The 11,673-nt window shown below is 42.2% G+C and overlaps 3 protein-coding genes across 9 annotated transcripts; 1 reads left to right on the forward strand and 2 right to left on the reverse strand.

Moving 5' to 3' along the window:
- Positions 1–86: 86 nt before the first annotated feature.
- Positions 87–5,348, reverse strand: LOC127305579 (uncharacterized). 4 transcript variants are annotated; one of them, XM_051336067.2, is made up of 15 exons: positions 5,143–5,348; positions 4,882–5,016; positions 4,478–4,564; positions 4,186–4,257; positions 3,838–4,048; positions 3,635–3,750; positions 2,941–3,327; positions 2,666–2,800; positions 2,426–2,563; positions 1,840–1,995; positions 1,514–1,747; positions 1,264–1,427; positions 1,049–1,163; positions 869–949; positions 87–515 (listed from the first exon to the last, which is right to left on the reverse strand). In XM_051336067.2, the coding sequence occupies exons 1-15, from the start codon at positions 5,269–5,271 to the stop codon at positions 291–293; spliced, it is 2,385 nt and encodes a 794-aa protein (XP_051192027.1). In that variant the 5' UTR covers positions 5,272–5,348; the 3' UTR covers positions 87–290. The 4 variants fall into 4 exon arrangements, with proteins under 4 accessions (XP_051192027.1, XP_051192020.1, XP_051192038.1 ...); XM_051336060.2 differs by having other exon boundaries at positions 3,635–3,753; XM_051336078.2 differs by lacking the exons at positions 4,186–4,257; positions 4,478–4,564; positions 4,882–5,016; positions 5,143–5,348 and having other exon boundaries at positions 2,941–3,337; positions 3,635–3,753; positions 3,838–3,978.
- Positions 5,349–5,453: 105 nt separating this feature from the next.
- LOC127305609 (uncharacterized) lies at positions 5,454–7,635 on the forward strand. Of its 2 annotated transcripts, none has more exons than XM_051336115.2 (3): positions 5,454–6,290; positions 6,382–6,448; positions 7,325–7,635. In XM_051336115.2, exons 1-2 carry the CDS (start codon positions 5,542–5,544, stop codon positions 6,392–6,394), a joined length of 762 nt encoding a protein of 253 aa, XP_051192075.1. In that variant the 5' UTR covers positions 5,454–5,541; the 3' UTR covers positions 6,395–6,448; positions 7,325–7,635. The 2 variants fall into 2 exon arrangements, with proteins under 2 accessions (XP_051192075.1, XP_051192080.1); XM_051336120.2 differs by having other exon boundaries at positions 7,332–7,635.
- Positions 7,636–7,805: 170 nt separating this feature from the next.
- Positions 7,806–10,949, reverse strand: LOC127305597 (vesicle-associated protein 1-2-like). 3 transcript variants are annotated; one of them, XR_007854033.2, is made up of 10 exons: positions 10,814–10,949; positions 10,627–10,697; positions 10,427–10,508; positions 10,204–10,319; positions 9,903–10,109; positions 9,765–9,833; positions 9,630–9,671; positions 9,012–9,094; positions 8,861–8,938; positions 8,115–8,157 (listed from the first exon to the last, which is right to left on the reverse strand). XR_007854033.2 is itself a non-coding variant. In XM_051336097.2 (9 exons), the coding sequence occupies exons 1-9, from the start codon at positions 10,866–10,868 to the stop codon at positions 8,053–8,055; spliced, it is 825 nt and encodes a 274-aa protein (XP_051192057.1). In that variant the 5' UTR covers positions 10,869–10,949; the 3' UTR covers positions 7,806–8,052. The 3 variants fall into 3 exon arrangements, 1 of the variants encoding a protein (XP_051192057.1); XR_007854036.2 differs by having other exon boundaries at positions 8,126–8,157; positions 9,023–9,094; XM_051336097.2 differs by lacking the exon at positions 9,012–9,094 and having other exon boundaries at positions 7,806–8,157.
- Between the last annotated feature and the right edge of the window lie 724 nt (positions 10,950–11,673).

Genomic DNA, 11,673 nt, shown 5'->3' on the forward strand with positions numbered 1-11,673 from the left:
ACTGGCCTTGAGCAGTTTACACTGCCAGATGGTAAATTTTTGTAAGCTCTAAATTATAGGAAATCATTAGAAAATTCTGCAATTCAGAAGTTTAAGAAAGCTCGGAATCGTAGATGGCATTGGCAAGATACATGATGGGTCAACTAATCTGCCTGTCCTAGATTTATATCTTTAGCTCACAGAAGAAAAAAACTGCACCAAGCAATACTATGCACTGATTGATAAGCATTAATTTATACATTCTCCGCGAAGTGGTGCATATCTGTGCGGTTCGTCTGCTCCTGAGATAGTCAAGGTGATTCGAAGAACTGTCCACGAACAGTTCTTTTGAGTACATCGATATAAGGTAAAATCCTTAGAGCATCAGGTCCATAATAAAGCGAGAATATCGCCTCTGCCTGGGCGAATGTAGCTTCTGCGCTTGCCATGTCCCCCATGGACAGCTTGATGGAAACGAGCTTGATCAACTCATGCGCGATGGCTATGTGTTTGGGGTGGTACAGCTTCTTGAGGATCTGCATTATCATAAGATGCAATTCACAACAAGTGAAAATTGTAAAAGTGGATTATGTGAAGCTGTAAATGCGCTTCTTAGCATGAATTTGACAGTTTATCTAAGGATAGAACAAGTTTCCAGAGGCTTCCTATGATTGCAAGTTGCACGACGGAGTCTTAAATCGTGAATTTGTGATCACATCAGCACCCAGAACCTAGCTGGTAATTTAACTATTGCTTGTCGGCGAAGAGAGTAGCGAGCACTATGCGTCCTAAGAATACAAGGGCTCGATATCGAAGTACAGTTCTCCCTTATATTTCAACATAGACCAGTTAAAGATTTGAGCGATAATTGAGGATGAGAACTGACTACCTTAATTGAATCTTCACAGTGCTTTTCTGCTTGTCCTTGATCTCCTATCTTTGCAAAAGCCTCTGCGATCATGTCTTCTGCCTGCATGTTTCAGTTTCAAAACATATTTTTCAAGAGCAAGTGCCAGGAGAATTTGGAGCCAAATTTCTATAAAAAGCAAAGTAACATGAGCACCCTAACCTGGGCAAGAGCTTTGCTATATGGGTGCCTCAGCTTCTTTATCTGTTCTAGGGATTGTAATGCATCTGTGATGGAAACTTCAGAGACTTTGTCTATAACTGTAAGTTCCTTAAACCTGTGAGTGTAATTGTTATCCAACTTAGCTATGAATAAAAATTACGAAATACCACTGATGAAAGATGCATCAAATTCCGAAGCAATAGTGCATAACATACCTGTTGATCTTTGATGCTGCCCTGTCTGATGTAGCAACAGCAGAAGCCAAGTCAAGTTGTGATCTACAGCTCATGCAATATCCAGGATCTATCTTCAAATCAAGATCATTTCTGAAAAACAATTTCCCAACTTTCTTTGTATCCTCGTCAACGTTGGATATATGCTGAAAAAAAATTCAGGTTGATGCCACCAAACAAACTAATTAGGAGATTTTGGGTTCAAAATGTTGGGAGGGAATAATTATCTTACAGGCAGCGATAGTTTGCAAACATCAGATTCTTGTAGGGAAACATGAATAAAATTCTCTTTGGATTTGGAGTAAGTTAATTCTGATACGGCACCAAGACAGGTACTTCGTGGACAACGGAATGAATCAATGACAAGGTCCGACAGATGTAGCTCTGAACAACTTGAACATCGGCAACTAAATTTGTAATTCTCCCGAAGTGACGTTTGTCTCTCCGGAAGATCCATCTTGCCAGCCTAGAATGAGAAGCACAAAAAATGCAAAGCATAAACTCATAATTAATTTTCAGAATGTCACACATACACAAGAGAGGAAGGGTGGGAAAGACCTGTGGACCATATGATAGCTCGACTGGCCTCCCTGATTCTATATATTCGGTAGATCTCAGAAAGAGAGTGCGGGAATGAAAGTATGTGTGTACGTTTGGCCGGCACGAGTGATTCAAGAGGCTACCAGACATGTAAATAGCTTGAGCAACCCTGACCTAGAAGTAAGCAAAACAAAACACATGTAACGAATAGTAAAAGAACAAATGAGCACCAACTGCGGAAGCCACAGAAAGCAAAGTAGACATTGTAGCAAAATTGCAGTTAGCAGCGACATGCAATCTATACCAATCCAACAGTGTCAGGTAGTGCGACCTACAAGTACGTATTTGACGCTATAACTCCAACACTCCACAGAATTTCTCAATTTTATGAATTTAAACATTTTATTAAAATTTTCCTCACGGATTTTATCAAGTTTTTTTTACTTTCAGTGTAACAACGCATGCTTAAGAAATGTTCTAATATTTAAAAGTGGATGATAAATTTAATAATCAAGAACATTAAATTGAATAGTAGGCAAAAATACCCCTCATTTTTTATAGCATGGTGTATGTTGATCCCAGAAAAGAGAACTAAAGGATATACCTGCTCCACACTACACATAACCGCATCACCAGCTGCAGAGTACCCTTTGTTCTCTGTACTCCCCTGGCCTTCATCCATGGATTTCATACGAACGATGGCAATTGAATTGACTTTGACTTGACATATCAAAAGAACAAGCTGTATATGATCAAAGAATGCTTAGTAACCCCTGCTGACATATATCAAAGCAATAACGATATACATAAATAGGAAAACTCTGAAAATAAATGTCAGATATACCTGAGATAAAGTTTCCTCCTTCCATGAAAGGTCTGATTTATAATACTTTTGGAGGCATAATGACAAGACAATCGCATATATATGTGATTCCAACTTGTTAGTAGGAGAATCAATATCATAGTGGTGAATGAGATCCTGCAATATGCAGTTTAGTTCATTATTTCCTGGCCTGGAAGTACTTAAAATACTTGTGCAATAATATCTTGTTTTATGGAGATACTTATATGGTATAATACTTAAATGCTACCAAATGAAAATAAGATTTTTTTTTTTACCAAATTTGGCCCAGAGATGGTAGAGTTCTTTCCAGCCAGCATTCTTCTATCTATGTATTGTGCCATAATTCGCCCAGCTAAAACTATATCAGCTGGCAAAACAGCTGCCCAATGTGCACCACCACATTCATGCCTATGTTCAGCAATCTGTTTAGAGTCTGGAGCCTTGCGCTTTGTAGAAGTTAGGCTCAGTTTTCCAAGATCAATCTCATTGCTGTTAGATTTAATAAAAGTATCATGATTCAAAGAAATTCCGCCAACAGCTTGCTCCTGGCACTTTTTTGAACAGTAAACTGGTAGTGTACACAAAGGGCAAAACACAGCATCTGCGGGTGCTTCACTAAAGCAATAATGGCAATGAGTCTCCCGGCACGATTTCAGGATAATCTGCATAAAACTGTTGCAAGTAAGAGACACACAAAACTTCAGCTCACGATTTTTGACAGATTTGCAATAAAAGACGATTAAAAAAACCATGTATTGCAAATAAAGCACATAGAGAATAGATTGATTACTGGCTTCGTAAAAAAAATATTTGTATGCACCTCAAATAAATACATAATTTTCCCAATTCATATGTGAACTACACAAATCAAGTTGGCAACTTAATGTGGCCACAGAAAATACAAAGAATTACAGAAGGTTGAGACACAACATTTGTGTAAGCAATTGAAGAGATAGGTCTGAATCATACCGCAGCAAGAGGATCCTCAACATGAATCAAGGAGGCCGGAGAAATATCATTTGGAGATGTCATTCCTCTACCTTTGCCGGGTGTTGAGACACACTCTAGAACTGACATATGTGGTTCTGCTGCAAGTTAACCAAATATTATCTATGAATTAGTATTAATTACAAATCACAAAAAAAAGGCTTATGCCTACCCAAGGTTCCAACCTGTATGTGGCAACCCTGCATCCTTGCGATCACTGCTTGGTCTTCCAACTTCGTTCAAATTTCGATGCTTTAGCAAAATCAACTTCAATTCTTGTTCTATGTTGCTCTTTCCAGAAGAAGTCGCTTCCATGCTCAATGCAACCTCCAGATCATGCATGGCAGATGAATAATTCTTCAATGACGCATTTATCATTCCCCTCCTGTACCATGCCTGAAACATAGAAATAAGGTGAAACCAAAACAGTAACTTGGAGTCCATGTTGTAGCTTGGATTCTCCAAAAAAAGAAAAACAGAGACGCACGCAGTATAAATAAGATGCATGCTTATAGCTGTCACGATCCTACTACCTTGGCATAATTAGGTGAAACGGAAATGGCCCTGTCGCAATCCCGTAAACACTCTTCTAGGAGGCCCAATTTCTGCAAAGGTTGAGAAAAATCATTCTGACGTAAGGACACCTCATTCAACAGGATAAAATAAAATCATTGTTAGCAATGTTAACTTAAAAATAGCAGAAACAATTTTGCTAGCTGCCTTCCAAGATCTTGACTATTTTCCAAGAGACAATTCCAAGTACTATTATAAGAAAAGTGCAGCAAACGTGTCCAGATTCTGCAAACTGATAAATAGAAGACTCACATGCATGGTGGAGGCACGGTTGACATATAATGTAGCCAGCAAAATCTCGTCAGTGCCATCAGAACAAATCGGGACGTAACGTAGCGCCTGTAGAAATACAATGCAAAAAAAGTTTGTTATCACCGAGAAAGAATATTAATCAATGATCTAAATCAAAAAGGCAGTAAAAATGATGTGTGGTGGATTCGTCTAAATCAAGGTGACACTGTTTTAATACTCCCTCCGGCCCAAATTAATTGATGGCTGCGCCAATTAATTTGGGCCGGAGGGAGTAACTAAACAAGTGAACAATCCCACATGTTTTCACCCTGCTAAACGATTGAGTTACTTTAGCTTGGGATAATAAAAGTGCAAAGAAAAGCGTGTCAAATTGTAATTTTCAACCTTGTGGTCACAAAAATTACCTGCGAATAGAAACTAAGCGCCTGTTGGAACTCTCTCCGGGAGAAGCACGCATTGCCCTGGCCCTTGAGCTCCACCGCCCTCTCCTTGTCCTTGCGGCACAGCGCGAGCTCCGGGTCGGTCAGCTCGCTGATGACCTTTTCGATAGCGAGACGCAGCGAAACAGCCACTGAGTGAGACCACAGACCAAGACGCCTAGCTACGCTGGCTGGTGGCCAGGAGCACAAAATAGAGTACAGCGAAGCGGCGGGGTGGGTGATTACCTGGTGGAAGAGAGGGAGACCGTCGAGGAAGTTCAGAAGTAGGGAGGTGGTGGATGGGAGGTCGCGGGTCGTCCCCTCGCCGACGGCTCGCCGGAGGTCGGCCGGCACCGCCGATTTGAGCCGCTCCATGGAAATCGAAAACGGGGCGGAAGGAAGAGAGCGGGTGACGTCACAGCCTTGAACCCACAGGACGGCCCGTCGGGCTCTTGGGCCTCACGTCCCGAATCTGGCAACAAATGTGGCCCAGTATAGGGACGAATAGCCCATACGTGGCCCACCCTCTCCTCTCTAGTAGAGAACCCGTGGAGAACAAGGCAGAAATCCCCAATCTCCCGGTCGCCGGAACACCCCACCCGAGCGCACCGGCAGCCGGCGAGGAACCCGCTCCGGTAGGCGGCGATGGGCGGGCACGGCGGTCTGAACATCCTGCCGCAGAAGCGCTGGAACGTCTACAGGTTCGACAACCAGGAGAAGGTCCGCGTCGACGAGGCCGAGGCCGCCCGCCAGGACCAGCTCCAGCGGGAGGCCACCCGCCGCCGCGAGTCCCACTCCCGCCTCGTCGCGCTCCGCCGCAACCGCGGCCTCCAGGCCGACTCGCCCTCCCCACCCCGTGCCCCGTCTCCACCCCGGTCCGCGGATCAGGTCGCCCCGCCCCCGCCTCCACCCCCCGCCGCCCGGCATGCGGATCCACTACCCGTCGCCTCCGACGGCGACCACATCAACCTCTTCTCCGGCGGCGGCGGGGCCGCCGACTTCGCCGCGCTCGCCTCCGCTAGCGGCGGGAGGGGCGCGGCTCGGGAGCGGGAGCCCGCTGCCGACTCCAAGCCGAACCCTAAGAAGCGGAAGAAGGAGGAGGAGACCAGGACGGCGGGGCCCGACGATGAGAAGTACAGGCTGGGTTACGGCCTCGCCGGGAAGGGCGTCGCTGCGCCCTGGTACGCGTCCAAGCCCTTGGCTTCCTCGTCCAAGGATAGGAGAGATTGCGCGGCAGGCAGCGGGGAGAAGAGGAGTGGAGGGAAGAAGAGCATCGAGGAGCTTAGAGAGGAGAGGAGGAAGAGGGAGGCCAAGGAGAAGGAGCGCGAGCGCGCTTTGCTTACCACTACATCGAGGAAGAAGGAGAGGCAGCCGGACCGGGGGTACTCGTCAAGGTAGCGCCATTGGAAGGCTTTTGTTGTGATTTCATTGATTTTCTGTTTGCGATGCCATTGTAATTGTTGTCTGTGTGTTCCTCGGCTGCAGGTATGTGCGTTGATGTGGTGGTTCGTGTGATATGGTGTGAAGGATTTGCAATGGATATTCGCTGGAGGTACGGTAATGCAATACATGTTCAGGTTCTAATGTTGGGTTAACGACTAGCATGGATAGTTAGTTTTTTATTGGTTGCAAGGGTGCACACCAAAATCATATAGAATCGTCAATTTGTTCGTGGTTTATGGTGACTCTGTTCTTAGATATTGTACTGAGCATTAAGTTTGATGAATTCATGGCACAGCATGATCATATGGAGGACTTGTGCAAACAGAAATACAATTGTAGTGACTTATTTATGTTTTACTGCTACTCGGCCTTTCCCCATTACTGGCTATGTTGTCAAGAAGCTCTTAGTTAGTTAAGAAGTTGTTTTTACGAGCTTTATATGCACTCCACCCCTTAACACCTTATCTTATTTTGCCAGTGATCTATCTCTTTATGTTGAATCTTCATTGTTTTACCTTTCATTTATATATTTTGATATTTCAGTCTACAAAAAGATTTGCCTTCCAATATGTTTGTTTGACAGTGCAATATGCCACTTTGAAAAATAAAATAAAAGAAAAGAAAGAGTTCTTACATGCAAATTGTGGGCCCCTATGTTCCATGCACAATTTATTATTTCACTCCCCATCACTCCACTTATAGAACAAATATTAGATCGTGAGTGTAGTACATAGTCAGATAGTCATCCTTCTAGAAATTGGGTGTTGTAACTTTGTCTGTAAGCTAGTTTTGCAATCTTAAGCATCATAAGCTTACAGCAATATGCAATTTGTGGTTTTTGCTAGAAATAGGGAGTCTTTGAAATTTTCTAATGGAATGTTGATAGTTTGGCTTATTATTGTGATTCCACTTGAGAAAGAACAGTCAAATTACTTAACATGTCTCCACATCATTTTCTCTGTCCGCTGATCTATCTCTTCCCCAGGAAACAGAAGATGTCGTGACTATCCTAAGCGAAAAGATTGGGAAAGATCAATGGGGAGGCCAAGAGCCATGCTGCTCAGGTGCCATCGCATGAACTTTGAAGCAGTTTAAGATCATCTCAATGAACAGCCTAAGATTTGTTAGAGATTAGTTTGTTTGTGATTTAATTCTGTAAACCAACAAGTGTATTAGTAGTGTGCCAAGCTGGTGATTGCATATCCACTATTCTTGTAAATTTTACCAACTCTTTCCTGCTGTACATACTTGGTTTGGGTTTCTGAATTTCACTATTGAAACAAATGTTCCAAGTTCTGCTGCACTGTACTATAAGAACCGATGCTTTATGTATCAGCGAAAATCCTGGTAGCTAAGGTGCTTCCTTTTGGAACTAACCAATTCGAGAAAATGTACTTGGATTTGGACAATATCTTGTTGGTTATTAGCGACATGGTTACACTGAAACTGACAATCAACAATTCATACAACCACGGACCACAATCAATTGTATTATTGATATTAATTAAAATACATCATGGATCAAATTAGATGCCAACTTGTCCTATCAATTGGATGATTCACTTGCAAACTTCAACAAGCTTCGTTTGATCTGGAGTTTCAAAAAGAAAAAAAGAACTCTGTCTGATCTGTTCCGTGTAACCTTGGAACACCAAGGTGTTACTTCTTATTTACTGTAGTAATGTCATTGGACAAGACTGGAAACTGAAATCCTCATTTCTTTACAAGATAGCCCAGAATGATACTAAGCAGCCCAGCCACCAGTACGAATAACAGCGAGAAGCCTCCTTGCTTGCTAGCTTCACGTTTTACCTGCTCCTGCATGTTGAAGAGACGAATATTTCACATTGAGTTCGTAAAAGGATATGAAAATTTGGCAGATCAATTCCTCCTAAGGACCTTGACTAAATTTGTAACCTAAACTTTGCATCTTGAATGTTCAGATAAAACTGAAGTGGAGAAGCTAGAAATTTGAGTCCCCTCCGCTAGCAAAGAATTTTAATTCTGGTTACAGAAATCAACTAAGATACATCATCAAGATGCAACAGCTTTGATCTTTCTACGCAATAATTCTCATCTACTAAGAGCAGGGAGAGCCCTGCAGCATTCCATTCAGAGAAGAAATAAATTTTCTTCTTTAGGGAAAATTCTACTTCAGCCAGAATTTTTTTGTGTTGATATATACGGATGTCTAATAAAAATAATGCATAATGAACAAACTGCAATAATTGATGGCATATAATGCCTACAAATATGCAACTTGGAGCCCCTTCAAATGGATTGATTCATTTAAGTTCTGTACTGACATCTATATTTAATTATTCAATGATAGTTGGGTTATGCGACAAACCGGAATACTTAAGAGAAGATAGGGATTTTTTCCTAGTATTTTAACTATGAGGAAGGAAATATCTCATTAGTAAATATATCGGCTTTGAGTACCAAACTGCTAACGGTAGCCCATGGAAAGAGCGCATAATTTCAAGTTTCAAGCCTAATACAATGCAGAATTAATACTCACCAACTCATATTGAAGCTTTTTATTTTGCTCAAGTGCAGAATCCTTTTCCTCTGTCAATTTTCCAATTAAAGCCCGCAGCTGAAATTAGAGAAATGGCTAAGTAGTTATTCAGCTCAGAAATAACAATTACAAGTTCCTCTAAAAAACTTACAAGTAAAATACCCGCAAAAAAACCTGCTACAAGTGAAATGACAAAACATTTTCCATTTTTTGTTTGAACAAGGAACATGGAACCTGGAAGGATGGGACAATCATTTAGTAAACACACAAAAAAAAAAACTAAAATTTAAAAGAGGTCCATTGTTACGAATGCCAGTTCTATGGTTTCTATTGTGAAGGAGAACGATGGCCTGGACTATCTAAGAACAAACAGTCCCAATAACTGTTAAGCAAATTAACTGGATGGACAACAATAAGTGTTTGCTAGTACCAATGTTTGCACAGTTAAAAATCACAAGTACACTTGGTCATACAGTTCCAATATAAAGCAACTAAAAATCAACCATATATGCATTATTGTTGGTCAAGAAAACCTACTATTATTTCAATACTGTTCCTAGACAATAACGCTTCCCAGGTTATAGAACAATGAATGAGTAGAATCTGCAAAGGTCAAAATGTATTCTTTTGTCTACATCTCTCTTCTGTCAAATAAGCATCTCTAGTAATATTTTACTAGCCCTGCGATGTAGCTGTCGGTATTCCACAAAAAACAACAACTATGAAACAAAAACTCTCGGACTGAAATTTGGAAGACAAATGGACTCACATCAAGGGACCGTGCACCAGGTCCTGCATATGTTCTTGTTTCCTATAATTCCACATCAGAAAGGCAAAACAACCAGCATGTTAAAAATTATACAAACAACAAAATTATAGAGCAAATAACCTATATAGCACATACAGCAGCACGTCCTGTAGGCATGAGTAATTCTTCAGTCTTTCCAACTGCTCCGGTTGGTGATCCCACCTCCTGAAAATACACAATCATCTCCTTACAGATTCACATTTATAGAGAAGCATTGCAATTCAGTAGACTTACTGTCCCCAGCTGAGCTGATCTCAAGGAGACCGAGCCACTCGACAGCTCCGATGCACTCCTCCCATTATCCAGAGTTCGCTGCACAGGCACCAAGATTGGTTGTGGACCATCGCTTTCCTCGGCGATCTCTGATTGTGATTCGTGTGGCATCACATAAGCGACCTTCATCCTCACTTCCTCAACAAGGTTGCCCTCTTCTTTCATGAACTGGGCAACCGACACGAAGCCACAAATTCATTATGAAACAAAAAAAAACTGTGAACTAGTAGTGCATCAAACTACACTCTAGTAGCACCATTACCATTTGAGGGGTAACGTCTTTGGCCGATAAGCCGTCACCGACGACTACGCTCTGCACCAAGAATTTGTCCTTGCACTGCAAGTCCGGGGGTGCAACAGCCTGTGCTTGCATCGTCACTGGTCCACAGATAATATATTGAAACATCTCAATTATAATCGAGAGAAGAAAAACTCCAAAGCCTAAATTGAGCAGTTTAGCTGGTTCAGTGAACACAACAGGCTACCTACAACTTCGCAGGTGGACCGAGGCAGCACGACACCATTGTTGGGGCGGACGCAGTACTTCTTTGGGCTTGTCGTCTTAACCTACTACCCACACGCACCACAGGGTCACCAAGAAGAAGAAAAAAACATACGACAATCCCTCGAGAAGTGATGGGATTTCGTAGGGCTAAACACCGCGCACAGTTAACAGGAGAATCACCTTAAAGGCGACGGTTCTGTCGATCTTGTTGGTCATCTTGAGGGGGCAGGAGATCTGCTTGTCGAGTTCGACTGTGCATGACAAGAAATTGCAGAGGGGTCAGCAGGGGAAATCGGGAGAGAAGTGGTCTGAAACTGAGGCGAGGTAGTAAGCGGGAGCTTGGGGAGTAGAGGAGCGAGGATCTTACAGGGGAACTGGATCTCCGGCGGGTCGACGTCGAGGAGGTCGCAGGAGGCCGCCATGGATGTTATGCCCGGGGAGGAAGGTGCAAGTGGTGGGAAAAGGGAGCACAAGGCGCTGGACTGCTGGGGCCGTTAGTTCTTTGCTTCTTGGTCTGGGAACATACAAATTTCCATGGGGTTTTTATGTTTTCACTAAATGTTATAAATTTCTAAACGAGGAGAAATTATTTTTATTTATTTTACATTAACTAAGCAATATCGGTGCTTTTTATATTAACTGTGCAATCTGTTTTGCTCTGATATATAGGCATACTTTTTTTGGAAAGTGATATATGGGCATACAACACAGTCTTCTTCACGAAGAGTTTGAACAATATTCTCAACTTATAATTTGTGAGAACTATGAATAATCATATGTGTTACCGTCGCTATATATTTAATTGCCCCCTGATTTTCATGGTCTACATATCCAACGGCATTTTTCTAGGATCGCCTGGTGGAACCAAGAGAGTAAATTTATTTTTAGGAGTGCTTGCCAAGAGGTCATATACCTTTTCTTGTTGTCCCGTCGTTTTCACTCGAGTTTGCATCGCGTTCTCAATAAATAGAAAACTGTCCATACATCCTCCAAAGAGGCAAGGTTTTTTTCTGAAAAAACACACTACAAACATAGATCCTCACATACACAGCCAAATCATAATTCATATGAAGGCACGCACAAATCCTATCTATTTGAGCATCTCCAAAAGACTATGCCGGTGGGTTAGGTTTAGAGATTGACAAGGTCATCAAGAGCATCTCGCTATCGACGGGAATATCACCGAAATTTCTTTCTTTATAAGACATGTAAGTGCCAAATTCAGGA

The sequence above is a fragment of the Lolium perenne genome, chromosome 1 (genome assembly GCF_019359855.2).
Source record: "Lolium perenne isolate Kyuss_39 chromosome 1, Kyuss_2.0, whole genome shotgun sequence".
In the NCBI taxonomy this organism is placed as follows: Eukaryota; Viridiplantae; Streptophyta; class Magnoliopsida; order Poales; family Poaceae; genus Lolium; species Lolium perenne.